General features: G+C 44.7%; 1 protein-coding gene across 1 annotated transcript in view; it reads left to right on the top strand.

Annotated features, from left to right (window-relative positions):
* Positions 1–6,088: 6,088 nt before the first annotated feature.
* LOC144584853 (uncharacterized) overlaps positions 6,089–16,617 on the top strand; it is an 11,100-nt gene continuing 571 nt past the window's right edge. The window contains exons 1-2 of the mRNA XM_078382019.1: positions 6,089–9,373; positions 10,552–16,617. The exon at positions 10,552–16,617 is cut by the window's right edge and continues 571 nt beyond it. Coding sequence (XP_078238145.1) covers positions 9,008–9,373; positions 10,552–10,716 — 531 coding nt within the window. The 5' untranslated portion in view covers positions 6,089–9,007 and the 3' untranslated portion in view covers positions 10,717–16,617. The remainder of the gene's footprint in view (positions 9,374–10,551) is intronic.

Genomic DNA, 16,617 nt, shown 5'->3' with positions numbered 1-16,617 from the left:
CTGTCCCACCAATAATGGGGGATCACCTCTATTACAATAATAATAATAATAATAATAATAATAATAATAATAATAATAATAATAATAATAATAATAATAATAATAGTCGTAAAAGCCAAGTTTCCTAAGAAACTGCTTTTACACGAGACAGAGAGGGTCCGGAATGATCAGCTCCTTTACCAGGCAAAACCGGGTCCATTAATTTTACCCTAGGGCAGCTGAACACTCTTTCTCCCAAGTCTGACCCGATTTAAGAAAGAACAAAAACACTTACAGGAGTTCTAGGGAATCTAATCTTCGTAGCACTCTTTAATATGTAGGACCCAAATGGTAGCATTAAGTAAACGTGGCCGTATTGAGCACATCAATCTAAATAAGCCAATTAACTATTGTGCTTATGGTCTATCCAAGAAGCCAACTTCCAGACATTTAGCATTTTTATATTTTATTAGAAAAATATAAAGATAAGAAAGAAATTTGTTTAAGAAAGCAAAACAAGACATATTTCCATAATCAATTATTTCCAACCCCAGCCATCACCAAAAGACAGAATTCCTCTATAAAAAATGAAAATAACAAACCACTAACTATTATAATTAGAGGAAGGCTGACCTTCACTCCAATTCCAATAAAACTACATTTTCAACAAAACTGTAGATTCTATTAGGTAGAAGTCAGTCTTACTGTCCTTTTCAAAAATAAAGTTCTTCTGACGTCCATCTTCTAACTCTCTCCGTGCTGGAAAACCTCCTCTCCTCTCATGCTGGAATTCTTTTCTCTTCTCCTTCCCATGAATCTTAAATAAAGAGTTATGTCCTTGCTCCTTCTGGGCTAAGATAGTTGCTTGGTTACAAGATAAAGGTCACCTTGAGCTGCACAGAGTTTGCGAACTGCAAAAGAAACCGTCCTTGGAAATTTTACCTCTCTAACTCACACCCAGAAATCAAAAGGATTTTTCCAGACTAACTTTGTACCTATAAAATAAAATAGTGATTTACTATTTAACTTTCATAAACAAGTTCATCACAATAATAATAATTTATTGTCATTGTAAGTATATACACAGTATACCCATACAACGAAATTCACAGACACCCAGAGACCAGACACATGCACACGCATAAAATTCCCAAAACACTCCCCACCCACTAAAAAATCCCCGACTAAAAATACAAACATCAAACTATGCCTGTCGGGATGAAGGAAGCTTATGAAATTGCAGGGCTCAAGCCAATTCCAGCTTCCACATCCGCCTTTGGAGTCAGCGTGAAGTACCTGGCTTAGAATCCCGGACTGGGATCAGAGAGGCAAAACTTCATTTACCGAAATCACTGAGCTATCCAGCAAAAATGGAAAATGTTGCAACAGTTCCTTTCATTTGATGGGGTGGCTCCACATCTCAAGACACCCTCTTTCATTCTGCACAACAAAATTTGCAAGTGTTTGTCACATCCCTAGCTTATACAGTGGTGCCTCGCTAGATGATAATAATCCGTTCCACTGAAATCGCTGTTTAGCGAAATCATTGTCTAGCGAAAAGCATATCCCCATTGGAATGCATTGAAATCTGTTTAATGTGTTCCAATGGGGAAGAATCGTCGTCTAGTGAAGATCAGCCATAGGAAAGCCGCTTTGTGAACTGCCGATCAGCTGTTTAGATAGCTGTCTTGCGAAGCTTAGATCCCTAAAACACCTGTTTTGTGAGTGCGGAGGGAGCTGTCAAAATCGTCTAGCGAAAATCGGTTTGCGAAGCAGGGACCAAACATTGTCCAGTGAAATTCCCCCATAGGAATCACTGTTTTGCGAATCGCTATAGCGATCGCAAAAAGTCAGTGTCTAGCGAAAAAATTGTCATGCGGGGTAACTGTCTAGCGAGGCACCACTGTATTCCCCCACTCAGTTATGAAGCTATCTGGGTGATTTTGGGCCCTCAGCCTGGCCCACGTCACAGGGAGGTTGTGCGGATATGACTGGGGAAAAAAAGCAAAAATCGTGCAGTTATGTATCATGACTTGAGCTGACTGGCGAAAAAAGCAGAACATAAATGAAGTTCGAAGGGTACTAGTGTGAGCCTAAGGCTAGAGAAATGACAGTCTAAGGCACCACGCCAAACAGGCTGTGATCAAAGACGGGCTGAGGAAGGAGAGATGGGAGAAGGCCAGGAGAAAGCTATTCTTAGTTGCCTAGACCAACTGACCAGGCACTTAGCAGGAATGGCATGCTGTGATCCATCCTGCATGAGACAGGCCCCTTCTCAAGACTGGAAAAGCAGGGCTTCTGACCGCCTGAAGGGTATGGCTTCCTGGCACAGGAATCCTGCTTTGACGGGGCAAGAAAAGACGCAGGGCGCAGTAGCATGGAGTCCTTCCTATGCCAGCCACGGATTTCCAAGTTACATTCAGACACTTTTAACATGAGGTGGGCTGGAGAAGCTTCCTCCAGAGAGGTCAGTCCTCTCGGCCAAAAGGGCACTTATTTATTTATTGTGTTTAAAGGAAAGTGCTCTTGGCTGCTCCTCCCAGAAATGAGAACATTTCCTCTCAGGACACAAGTGCAGCATACTTTAAATGCCACCAAATTCTCTTACATATATCTATTTGTGACCATTTCTAATGGGATAGCTATCTTAGTGGGAGCCAGTATGGCACAGAGGACGGAGTGATGGTTTAAGACCCAGATTCAAATCTGTATTCTGACACAGGAACTCACGCCCCTGCTATAATACAGTGTTCTCCAACCTTGGGCCTCCAGTTATTGTTGGACATCAACTCCCAGAAATCCTGGCCAGCAGAAGTGGTGGTGAAGGCTTCTGGGAGCTGTAGTCCAAGAACATCTGGAGGCCAAAGGTTGGGGACCACTGCTATAATAGGTTCATTTGTCTTTAAGTTCTGACAAATGCTTAAAGCGGCTCTGATGCGTTACATTTACCTCCGGCCTTATTTTTTTCCCCAAGGAGTTCAAGACCTCTTGTGGCTTTTACCCTATTTCTTCCTATTTTGCACTCACAATGACCCTGAACTTAGCTGGGAAAGAGCTGAACTGCTGGGCAGCTCAGTGGTTGAGGTATCTGGCTGTGAAACCAGAGGTTGGGAGTTCGATTCCCCGCTGGGCCTCCTGAACAGGGACTGGACTTGATGACCCATCGGGGTCCCTTCCAACTCTGCAGCTGTCATATTATTACTGTGTTATCTATGCCATTTCAACTGAGCTTTTCCATCAAGAATTAGCACTGAAACCTTCCTTCAGTACTCTGATGAAGGATCATTATAGGTAGAAGGACAGCTGAAACACAACACATGCGAGAGTTTAAAAGAGACAGCACCATCTCTCCCAGTCAGAAAGCTAAGCAAAGCAAGAATAGGAGACAACGCCCCATATGATAGCTGTCGAGTTTAACCTACCACAGAATCACAGGGCTGTAAAGCTGGGAGGTCTCCAAGAGATCATCTAGTCCAACCCTCAGGGAAAGAAAGAAAATCCACAGCTCAAGCGTTCCACAACAGATTCATCCAATGTCTAATAGTAATAAAAAGAAACCTTGCAGGAAAGTCAACCACCTTGCAAGGCAGTCTATTTCACGGTCAAATAACTCTTACTATTAGGAATTTCTTTCTAACATTGAGTCTAAATCTCCCTTCTTTTTGTGTGAATCCCTTGTTTCAAGGAACCTCTTGAATCTCAGTAGGGACAAGAAATGAGGCTCATAAAATCACTCATAAAATCCAGGACACACACACACACTCATTTGGTATTGATGCAACCTTGTGCAACACCTGAAAGGCGAGCTTAAAAAAGGATGTCCTGGACCAACCTAACTTTGGCTGTATCAGCTCCTGATACAGACTGACAGCTTTTCCTCCCAAACTCTCCTCCTCAAAAAAGCAGCATGGAAATCAGTTTCGATTATGGACACCATCACCACCACAATCCTACAATGTTCTCCTAAAGATCATTGTGGAAGTGGTATCCTGAACATCCTGCCCCCCCCAAACCCCATCTGGCCACCAGGATCCCAGTGGGATTGCGATCCTTGCAGGATGTGAGTAGAAAGCACTACTAGACCAAAGGGCAAGTAAAGGTTAAGACAGAACTGGCTGAGTTAAGCGTTAATTCCCATTCAAGACAAGCCATAAAGCAAGCCACAACAAAAGAATCTGCAAGACTGCAACATGGGGCTTGTACAGGGGTTAGCAACGAGGAGAGGCAAAGGGGCTTGAAGCACTGCTATCTCTTTACAACCTGAGTAAGTGAAAGGCTGTTACTCTCTCCTACAAAGCATCCTAGACTCTGAGGTCTTCAGAATCCTTCTTCTCCACCCTGTCACCTTCAAGGAAACCCAAAAACATTTTCATTGCTTCCAGATTGTGGAAGAAGCATCAGGTAAAGCCAGAATGCCGGGGAAGTCCTGCTCCAGCAGGTGGCGGATGAAGGTGGTCTTGCCGGTGCTGTACTGGCCCACCAGCAGCACCATGGGCTTGCTCTCCCAGTCGGCGGGCTCCAGCGCCGGCGAGTGGAACTCGTGGAAGCGGTAATGCTCCTCCAGCGGCAGCAGCTTGCCGGCGTAGAGCTGCTTCAGCCCTTCCGAGACGGTGCGGAACAGCTCGGGCTCCTTGCGCCGCCGCGCGTCCCGGCTCACCCAGCTGAACATGGCCGAGCCGTGTCCCGCTGCGGGCGAGGGAAAGCAAGGGGAGGAAAATCCGGGTTCAGACGCGCGCAGCTATCCCGAAACACCACCCGGCCGCCAACTGAACGGCCCCAGCACAGCACGCGGCGCCCCGACGCCTCCCTTATATAGCCCGCGCCGCCACGCCCACCCGGGAGCTGATTGGTGCCCTTTGGCCGGCTCTCCACCTCCCTCCTTCCCTCCCGTTCATCTGTCTCATCTCATCCCCGCCCTTTTGCCCTCAGACTCCGCCTTTTCCGGCCGGCGCAGGGCGCGAGCGCAGCACATCCGAAGCAACGTCACGCCCTTGACGCCGGGATTATCGTAGAGATACGAAAATAGTAAAGGTGAACGCGGCCGCCGTAGATCTAATATTGGTAGAAGTGGCTTAAGACCAGGGCAGCAGCTGAGGACTCCTTGGAAGAAACGAAAACTCCCATTGCCCCACCGGCCAGGCTAGATGGGGCTTCCGGGCAATGGAGTTCAACAACATCTGGAGGGATACTCGTTCCCCTAGTAGCCTTATCCTCTGATGGCGAGCTGAAGAACCCTTTGGCAATGATCAGGTTCAGGAGGACTCTTTCACCCCCTTCTGGGGCTTCCAGAAGTTGAGCATCTGGAGGACCAGATTTTCCCCACCACTGCATCACGCTGTTGTTGTTGTTGTTGTTGTTATGTGCTGTCAAATCATCTCCACCTTACGGTGACTCTATGAATGAGTGATCTGTCCTTAACAGATCAGCTCTTGCAAACGTCCTGTCCTTAACAGATCAGCTCTTGCAAATGCCCTGTTCTTAACAGATCAGTTCTTGCAAACTCAAGCCTGTGGCTCGCTTTATTTGGTCTTCCTCTTTTCCTGCTGCCTTCCAACTTCCCCAGCATTATTGGGTCCCCCCCCCATAGAATCCTGCCTTCTCATGAGGTGCCCAAAATAGGACATCTTCAGTTTCAACATTTTTGCCTCCAGAGATAGTTCAGGCTTGGTTTTATCTAGGACTCACTTCTTGATCTTTCTGGCAGTCCAGGGTATCTGTAAAACTCTCCTCCAGCACCAATGTGTAGCCTGTATAATTAAAAATTGTAAACCGTCCGGTGAGTGCTTGTAGCGCTATGGGGCGGTATATAAGTCCAATAAATAAATAAATAAATAAATTTAAAGCAAATTATTTTTCCCTTCAGCTTTCTTTATTGTCCAGTTTTCACGCCCATACATGGTGACTGGAAATACAAGATCTTGATTTTGGTCTTCAGCGACACATCCTTATACTTGATGATTTTCTAGTTCCTTCATATTCTCAAGTGGTTTTCAAAATAATCCAGGTTTCTGTGTTGTTGTTGTTGTTGTTGTTGTTGTTGTTGTTGTTGTTGCTGCTGCTGCTGCTGCTGCTGCTGCTGCTGCTGCTGCTGCTGTTGTTTGGACTTAAAAGTCCCAATCAGTGTGTCCAATTTTAAGGGATTCTGGGAACTGAGGTCCAGTAGATATGGCCAGCCAATGGCTGAAAACACTGGTATGGACTCTGTACTCTATACAGTCCCAGAGCCCGCACGGAATATTAAATAAGTGGCATCTTTCAATCTCATGGGTAAGTGATGGTCCTGTTAGCTTACAAGTAGCATGTGGTATTCTTGCCTCCAAAATGCCCGCTAACATATTCCTGAATCCTTCCCGAGTCTCCTGCAAAATACATATTTGGGAAGATTAAGGAAGCAGGAAAAGAGGAAGATCAAACAGAAGATGGATTGACTCCACAGGCTTGAGTTTGCAAGAACTGAGGAGATCTGTTAAGGAGTGGACTTTTGGGAAGCCGTTAACCAATGGGTGGCCATAAATCAGAGGCACAGAACAACAGTAACAGTCTGACACTCAGCACATACACACTAACCTTGAGGATTGATGAGAATTGTCTCAGTTGCGGTGAGGCTTAATTCATATTCTGTTTATGTGTTGTTGTCTAGTCATGTCCGGCTTATAGTGACCCTAAGAGGGTTTCTGAAGGGGGTGATACGGTCAAGGAATGGTTTACTATTGCCACCATCATCCCCAGTGAATTTCAGTTGGCTGATCAGGGATTCAAACTCAGATCTCCTAAGTCCTAGGATGACAGCCTGTCCACTACTCCACGGTAGGTCTGCAGCACTGCCCCCGTCCAAATGGCACTCTTTCGAAACTGTTGACAGACTGCCAGGGCTTGGAAAAATTACTTTTTTCCGACTGTATCTTTCAGAGTCTTCCCCAAGCCAGCAAGGCCAGTTAATTCTGGGAGATGTAGCTTTTGAAAAAATCTTTGCAAGTTCCAGTTCCAAAAATAAATTAATCCCAGAATCCCATTGTTGTTTGTGTAAGGTTTGTATAACTTGCTAGGCTAATTGTGGCTCATTGGCAAGTTGTTGGGGTCCCTTGTCATCATCATCATCACGGAGCTGCATTGCTGGAAGGGGCCCAACGGATCATCATCGAGTCCAGACCCTGTCAAGGAGGCACAGTGGGGAAATCAAACTCCCAACTTCTACTTTCACAGCTGGATGCCTAAACCACAGAGCTATCCAGCGGTTCCTTTTCAATTGTGCGCCCGATTATGTACTTGGATGCACAACTGAGATGCATCCTGGCAGCTCATGAATCTCCTGCCATTAACCTTGGCAACTTGTGCAAAACTTACACAAGCAGGCAGCCAATAAAAATTAAAATAAATTTTTTCCCTGGTCTACAATCAGCCTCTGATATGTGTCACAATACTTCCTACTCAACAAGTAATAACTACTTTCAATCACCAGTTTCAGTTGAGCATTTCTTGCTAAACCCTTCCCTTCCTCCAGAATATCCCATACACCAGTACAGCATCCCTAAGTGCCACTGGCCTCACACTGCTTTTGGGCTCCTGGGTGACCAGATCAGACAGCTCCCAGGACTGAAGGAGCTATCACTGAAGCTGCTCATCAAACTTGAGACATACATCACCCGACCACAGACTCCACTCAGATGAGATGTACTGTAATTCCTTCCTAATTCTGCAACTGCACATAGTAATTGGAATATTCCATTCTACAAGATATATATAGATTCCAGTTGTATTCTAGCCCATATATAGATACAGTGGTGCCTCGCTTTACGATCGCTTCGTAAAACGATGAAATCGCATCACGATGAAGTTTTTGTGATCACAAAAGTGGTCGCAAAACAATGTTCCCTATGAGCTTGTTTCACTTTGCGATGATCGCTAACCGATTATCGCAAAACGATCAACTCTTCCTTTTCTATTATTTCTCTCTCTCTCTCTTTTCTCTCCCTCTTTCTCCAATGGGGACGGCTCACTCTGTTCTTTTTCTCTCTTCCCTATTTCTCCTTCACAGTAGTGAAACAAAAAAATTATTGGATACTAATACATGAATGTTTACAGAAAATTCTGCTATGTAATATACTATTTAAACCAGAATTATTCTTATTAAATATGCTACCGGAGAGTTTAGATAGGAGAGAGAGCCATTTGGTGATACATATAATAACTGCAGCCAGAATACAGCGGTGCCTCGCTTAACAGGCGCTCCGTTTGACGACGAAATCGCTAGACATTGATGTTTTTGCGATTGCAAAAGCGATCGCAAAACAATGTTCCCTATGGGGGAATTTCACTTTGCGATGATCAGTTCCCTGTGATGATTTTCGGCCAGCTGATCGGTGGTTTCAAAATGGCCGCCGGGTAAACAATATGGCCACCCGCTCTTTTCTGGCATGGATTCCTCGCTGCTATGGAGGATCTGCACCAGACAGTGAGTTTCAAGCCCCTAGGAACACATAAATTGGGTTTTAATGCGTTTCTATGGGCTTTTAAAAATCGCATTACGTTTTCATTTTACAGCGATTTCGCTGGAACGAATTAACATCGTAATGCAAGGCACCACTGTAATATATGCCCGGAAATGGAAGAAAACCGAAACACCAAATCATGAAGAACTAGTGGAAAACATTATGGAAGTGGCGGAGATGGCCATACTAACAGAAACTTTGAAAAGACCATTCTGAAAAATGGGACCCTATATGTAACTGGATCCATTCCACAACCTGAAAGCCAATTTCTAATACAAAATAGTCAAATAACACGAGTTGGAATTATACAGGCAACTAACAGACACGAAAGTCTTTAATGTAATGATATGTTTAAGTACAGATAATATGTGATAATGTACAGCATGATACCTGCTATCCTGAGTTATTTCCCTTTACCCTTGAAATAAATATATTTTTAAAAAGACTATTCCTTTTTATGCAAATGGGTGCCTTCTCCCCTCCTCTTCTTTGCAGACACGGGTCTCCCCGTTCGGCGATGTGTCCCTGGCCACCCACCAATGGCAGCTCTGAGGAGGACGCCGAGCTCTATCAATGGAGAGCAGCTTTCTGGCCAGGCAGGCAAGCAGGCCTCGGGGGTGATGGGAAAGCCACAGCCAGCGATGGCCAGCCTGCTCCTAGTCTGGGTCCTTCTTCTGCTGAGCCCCAGCAGCCAAGAGGCCACTCCGAAGGGCCCTCGCGAGCCACAGCTGCGGTATCCGTATGGCACCTGGGAATCAGCCAGCAGCTGGGTCGCCACGGTGGCCCTGCTCAGCGGCATCTGTGCCACCTGGATCTTTGCTTTCCATGCCCTCCGCTGCCTCAGTGTCAAGCAGGAGGATCTGTGTGCAAGGGAGCCAGAGGCTGAGTGTGAGGCCTTAGGGAAGGTGAGCGAGAATCAGCATGGAAAGCAAAGTCAGGGCAGGCCTGGTGGATATTTGAATGGGAGACACAGAAAACCCGCGCGCCCCCATCCACCCCCAGGGACGTACAAGGTGTCCTCAGGGAGGGCTTGGAAAGTCTGCGTTCCGGAGAGCCCCGGCTGCCAGCCAGAGTTGACAACACTGGCCGAAGTGGACCAAGGGGTCTGACTTCATAGAAGGCAGCTCCTTCTATTCCCCGGAGAGGGTGCTTGTGGAGGACAGGCGGGTCAAGGGGGTGTCCCAGCATCAGCTCCGCTTGTGGAAACGGGGAAAACAGGCTCCAGCTGGGCAGCCTCCAAGGTTGCCAAGGTGCCAGGGCTGGGGCACTGGGACCAATTTGGGCAGCACAAGCAGTGACATCACCGGCCGCCACACGTGGGCTTCCTTGGTCCTTCTGAACAAAACCCTCATTCTCACAATAACTGGGGGAGGGTTAGGAGGGATTTTCCCAGCAAGAACCGAGTACAAAGGATTTCAAGGACACAAAGGGTCTCCTAGGGGGAGAAAAGTGGCATACAAATAAATAAATGTGGAGTGGTCTTGGTCTTGAATGGCCAATCAAGAGCCCTTAGCTTCATAAAAGACCTCTTCCCAGTGGAGAGGGAAGAGTCCTGGTTCTAACCTCAGGTAAAGGTTCCCCTTGAAGTCCAGTCGTGTCTGGGCTCATCCCCGTTTCCAAGCCATAGAGAGCCAGTGTTTGTCCAAAGACAGTTTCCATGGTCATGCCCTTTTGGTTCGCCACACCGAAGGAGGATAGGAAGCTATCAAAGAGAAACAGGAATGGGGCCCCTCTGGAATGGGGCCATGATAGTGAAGCTACACCCGGCGTCCTCCCTTACTACCTTGAGGAGGATGCTCAAGACTAGGAGCTGTATACTGAAGCCTTTGAGATCATCCTTTCTTAACGTAATATAACTATTTTTAGATTGCCTGTCCTCCATTGTTTGGTTTTTATTAATTTATTTGAGTGTTTTTTAATTGATTATACATTGTGCTTGTTTCATACTATATTTATTTATTTACTTCATGTGAGTTTAATTCTGGTTGTAAACTGGCCAGCGCAGTATACAAGTGAAATGAATGAATGAAAGGACAAAAGAACAAATGTTTTTTCCTATTTCCTTCCCGGGAACCACATCCAGCAAGCTTATGCCCATCAGCTGGCCTCCACGGAAGAACAACTGGAGAGCTTTCTGCATGAGGTGTGGGGCCGGAGGTGTGCCTTGGGAGATATCCTGCTGGATGAGCAGTATCTTGCAAACTTGAAGCGGGACTCCAAGAGAAGGTGCAAACGGAAGCTGAAATGAGAAGAGAGAGTTGCCATAGAGAGCAACACATGTGTCATATGTACAGTATGAGATCTGTGTCTGACACACATACAAACATGTACAGAGAGAAATGACCATACCTGTTAACAAGCAGAATAACACATTGTTTCAGAATTAATATATATCTATGAAACCAATCAGAATCATGACTCATTTGCCTTTTGTGTATGTGCATACATATATTTTAGTCTGGCCACGATCTGGATCACTTTTGTGTTTCTAACGTGTCACCTTCTGCTGTTTAACACCCAGCCTGGTGAAGACTCCTGCGGGACTCAAAAGCTAGCTTCTGTTTGGGATATTTTAGTAATCTAAGCAAAGACATCACCCCTTCCTCATCTTTGGTTTTTAAAAAAGCGTGCCAAAACCATAAATCAACGTAAGCAAAGAAAGAGTACAAAGAACTTAAGCCCCGGGTAGATGCTTCAAGAAGAGCTGGCTTTCAGTTCATACAATTCATAAAGAAAAAGGCTAGCTGGCTGTCCCCTTTTCTCTATGAATGTTAGACATCAGGTTTGCCATCACGCTTGGGAATACCTTAAACGTAAATTCCCTTCTTTTGCCCTCTTGTCATGGTTATACTTTTTGCACCTATCCTCTGAGAGATGAAGGGACGTGGTGGCGCTGTGGGCTAAACCGCAGAAGCCTGTGCTGCAGGGTCAGAAGACCAGCAGTCGTAAGATGGCTTGGAAACGGGGATGAGCACGGCCCCCTAGAGTCGAACACGACTGGACAACAATTGTCAAGAAGGGGAACCTTTACCTTTACCTTTTTCTGAGAGATGAGAACTCCAGGGGTGGAAACCTTCCTTTAGCCGTCCTTAGAAAATTCTGCGTTAGGACAAGCCTTTCTAAGCAGCCTTAGTGTGAGAGAGAATTAAGAAGAGTCCTGCTGGATCAGGCCAAGGGCCCATCTACTCCAGCTTCCTGTATCCCCCAGATGCCCCTGGGAGCACGCGAGACAATGAGATTCCTTGTCTCCTGATCCCCCTCCCCTGCATCTGGCATTTGGAGGTCCCTTCCTTTTAAGCCTGGAGATGGTACATCCCCATCGTGGCCTGTAACCTGCGATGGACTTTTCCTCCAGAAATAGGTCCAATCTTTTCAAGGCATCTAGGCCTTTCCCCACCATCCCTTCTTGAACAGATTCACTTTCCAAGGAGGAATGCAATGTTCCTACTTTACTAAAACGGCATCCGTCCGTCTGTCCCCCCCCCCCCCGCAGTTTGTCTATTTCCGAGAGTCCATGGAGTGTGTGGGAGGAAAGGGTTGCCTCCAATCCTACTGATGTCCTCTCAACTCCAACAGAAGAAGTCTTAAAAGTCAGGGCCGGCTCCACCGCCAGGCAAGGGGATGGAGCTGCCGGGGACAACAGCTCTGAAGTGTCATGAAACAACATCGTCCTAGGATGTGATTAGATGGACATTTGTCCTGCTATTGGTGCTGGAATTTCCCACTATTTTGATGGTTTTCCCCCCGTGAACTACACAATATAGACCTAACTGTGAGCAGACCTATTCTTTTTCCATAATTTTTTTTTGCCACATCTTCTTTTACCGGCAGAGCTTTTTATTTGTTTGTTTCACTTTCTGGATTCCATGATTGCCTATATTGGCCCTTTGGAGCAGTGTCTGGGCACCTCGTGATCACACAGTAGTCTTCAGGCTAAGACTGGCACCTCTTAATATTTTTAATCAATTATTTTAATTATAAAAAGTTGCCAGTTTGGGGCTATGTCAGAAAAGTGATGCAGCTGTAATTCAGAAGTGTCCGTGCGGCGCTATGTCACTTTGTAGACTGAACAACAATAAAAAAAGAGGGAGCTGGGAAGGATAATGCCAGGAAGGTGTGATGTACTACAAGGATAAATGTATTTGATTTTCTGCTGTGACACTTGCAAAGAGGACTTAAACATGTCCAGAGAATAACAACAATTCTTGCTGCTGGCATAAAGTGCCAAGTTGCGTTATAGAAAACCACACACCAACAGAGGACAACCTTCTGTCTAGTGGCTCCCTCATTTACTTTGCTGTTCTTGTATTTGCACTGTCACAAGGAGTGTCGCCTCTGGGGATTTCCTGCCTCAACAGGCACCAAAACAACTTGTCCCGCCTTGGTGTGGACCTGAGGGAGTGCCCTTTCCTGCTCTACCTTGGGCAGGAACCATCTCAGCTGGTCCCCTGCTTCAAGAGAAGAACCACAAAGTTTCAAGATCCACCTCAGTCACCATACAAGCTGCAAACATTCCCACAGCATCTGTTCTGATGCACCCACTGTCCTATGTGCAATAGTGCCGAGACACATAATCAGAGGGGTCTGATCCAGTTTTGGAAATGTGACCTTTTTTGGGTATGATTGATTGGATTCTTTTGGGGAGAAAAGCGGCACAGAAATAATTTAAGTAAGTTAGTTGGGGGGGTCATTATTACCCATTTATCCAGCATGTCTATTAGCATTCCCTTGAGTACTGAAGGCAAAGTTATCAACTTTGATTGGATTCTTTCATTTTCTCTCTTATTCTATCCCTCCTTGCAGCTTCCTGAAACAAGAAACATACTTTCTCCACTTTTTCTTTTACTATGGGAATCCAATGCAGTTATTTCCATTTCAGAGCCATAAAACATTAATAATAATAATAATAATAATAATAATAATAATAATAATAATAATAATAATAATAATAATAATAATAATAATAATAATAATAATAATAATAATAATAATAATAATAATAATAATAATAATAATAATAATAATAATAATAATAATAATATACACAGTATACCCATACAACGAAATTCACAGACACCCAGAGACCAGACACATGCACAAACATAAAATTCCCAAAACACTCCCCACCCACTAAAAGTCCCCCACTAAAAATACAAACATCTACACCGCAGGCCAAGTAACACAGTCCAACTAATTATTCACTACTGGTGGTCTTTAAGCTCATTATTAATTGCAATTATAGCTCTGGGATAAAAACTATTGAGAAAATGTGTGGTCCGAGTCTTAATTGTTCTATATCTTCTGCCAGACGGTAACAGTTCAAAAAAGTTATAAGCAGGATGGGAAGAGTCTCTCAGGATGCTGTGTGACTTCCTCAGACAGCGGGATGTGAAGATGTCATCCAGGGTTGGTAGCTGGAGCCCGATGATATTCTGGGCAATTGTAATGGTTCTCTGTAGAGCTTTTTTGTCCGCTACAGAGCTACTACCAAACCATGCCAGAATGCCATAGGTTAGGACACTCTCAATGGTGCTGCGACAGTAGGACAGAAGTAAAATGCTGAGATAAATTTAACTTGCTGAGCATTCTCAGGAAATACAGCCTCTTCTGTGCCTTCTTGATTAGCATGTTGGCATTTATAGTCCATGAGAGGTCCTCTGAGATTTAAGTACCCAGAGATTTAAAACTACCAACTCTCTCCACTTCCTCACCGTTTATGTACAGTGGACCCTCTACTTAAGGAATTAATCCGTATTGGAATGGTGGCTGCAAGTCGAAAAGTCTGTAAGTCGAATCTCCATTGACCTACAATGCACTGAAAACCGATTAATCCCATAACGAGTGGTTTTTATTCTATTTTTATTCCATTTTGTTTTTTTTCTGGTCTGTAAGTCGATTCTCTGGCTGCAAGTCGAATCTAAATTCTGCAGTCAGAGAAATCTGTAACTCGAAAAGTCTGTAAGTCGAGGGTCCACTGTTCAGTGGTAAATGTACATTTCTCTTCCTCCTAAAATCAATTATGAGTTCTTTAGGTTTTTTGATGTTAAGTGTGAGATGATTTTTCTTTACACCAAAGTATCAACCTTTGTACTTCCTTTCTATAAGCAGACTCATTGTTCTTATTTATGAGCCCCACCACTGTGGTATCATCCGCAGATTTAATAATTGCATTGGTGTTATACAGTGGGGTACAATCATGTGTGTACAGGGAATAGAGGAAGGGACTTAGCACACAGCCCTGGGGAGCTCCTGTACTTAGTACCAGGGTAGAAGAATGGTGAGATCCCATCCTTACTGACTGTGGCCTATCTGTCAGAAAATCCTTTATCCACATGCAGATCTCCTGAGTTAATCCCAGGTTGATCATTTTAAAAAACAACCTATTAAATATTAAATATTCAACTTCCTTATCAGGAGACACCCCCAAATTTAGCATCTTCTCCTTTTTTCCCCTCTGATAAGCCACATACACACACAACATGGAAAAGAGAGTAATTTTGTTTTCCACAATTCCAGAGGAAAGAACCCAAGCCAGTGGATTCACATTACAAGATACGGAGATTCTAACTCAATATTATGAAGAACTTCCTGATGGCAAAAGTGGTTTGGAAGTAGAATGGCCAACCAATCAAAAGGAGGGTAATCAGGGCCCTTAACTGGAAGTTTTTAAGGTTGGATGACCACCAGTCTCATGGATCTCATTGTGAACAGCAGGATGGAGAGCCATGAACTCCGTCCATGGATAAATTCCTGCTCGTTAATCTGTCGGGGGTTGTATGCCGATGACGGGCAGGCCTAGAGCCAGAAGTCCAAGCTGTTTGCTTATAAAAGGTTTCCGAAATTAAGCTGAGTAGCACTTTATCCACCTTGTCACGCGGAGGGTTTCTTTCTCTTTAGATGGACTGTGTTCTAGTCAAAACCCTTTATTTTGCTGGGTAGCAGCTACATGGAGCATGTGGGTCAGGGAAGGTCATGACAGCTCTATAGCAAAAAAGAAAGTTCTAAAATCCTCACTAAATCCAGTTTGTAAAACATCTAATGAATGTGACCATTTGGGAGGGCATACATTCTAGGCATTGCAGAAATGCAAAAGATAGCAGGAGTACAAATATAAAATACATTTGGGATGAGGTTCATTTGTTGTGATATAGATACAGAGCATAGATACAATATTGGTACAGCTACATAAGATATTAGTACATAAGAGAGATTCTCAAGTTTATTGATACAGTTGGTAGTAATAACTCTGTTCAAATACAGTATCATTACAGTGGACCCTTGACTTACAGACGGCTTGACTTACAGACTTTTTGAATTACAGACTTCTCTGGCCGCAAAATTTAGGTTTGACATGCAGACTGAGAATTGACTTACAGACCAGAAAAAAAACCAAAATGGAACAAAAACAGCCTGTTACGGGATTAATCAGTTTTCAATGCACTGTAGGTCAATGGAGACTTGACCTACAGACTTTTTGACCTGCAGCCACCGTTCCAATATGGATTAATTCTGTAAGTCAAGGGTCCACTGTATCTCTCCCTATCAGCCCAGTGCCGGTCCATGTCCTGAGCCGGACTGGGCAGCGTAGACAGACCTCCCTCCTCCCCACACACATTCCCCTCCCGACAGCTGCTTAGGGCACATGCATATGTGTCAGTGCCGGCATCAGCTCTCCCCCACCGTTCGGGACTGCTGCCCTACATGGGAGGCCAAAAGTCGCGGATAATAAAGAACCTCATACATAGCATGGTCTCTGGCTCCCTCTAGTGGCCAGTTCTGGGAATTCATTGAAATATGTATTTTCTGGTTTTTTATGTCATATTTTTAATATATTCCCAGACCATGGATAGGTGAACTTGTGGATACCAATCCCACAGATATGAGAGTCCTACTGTATTGCACAGCACAAGATATGCAAATATATTGACTATTGGATGATTGCTGGCTACCAAATCCAAACCCGCTTATTGCCGTGCATTTACCTTCTTTTTGAGATGTCCCGGGGGAGCAGCGGCGATCAAAGCAGCTTTGCTGGCATTCTGGGAGGACGTGTCCTCTTCATCCTTGACCAGAGTGTTCAGGTCTTATTAGATGTCTGCACGAGGAGAGGCAGGAGAAAAGAAGGAAAGATTAAAAAGTCCAACATGGC

Source organism: Pogona vitticeps, chromosome 15 (assembly GCF_051106095.1).
Source record: "Pogona vitticeps strain Pit_001003342236 chromosome 15, PviZW2.1, whole genome shotgun sequence".
Taxonomy (NCBI): Eukaryota; Metazoa; Chordata; class Lepidosauria; order Squamata; family Agamidae; genus Pogona; species Pogona vitticeps.
Note: the sequence above shows the minus strand (reverse complement) of the source record. Positions and strands in the feature narration are given on the sequence as shown.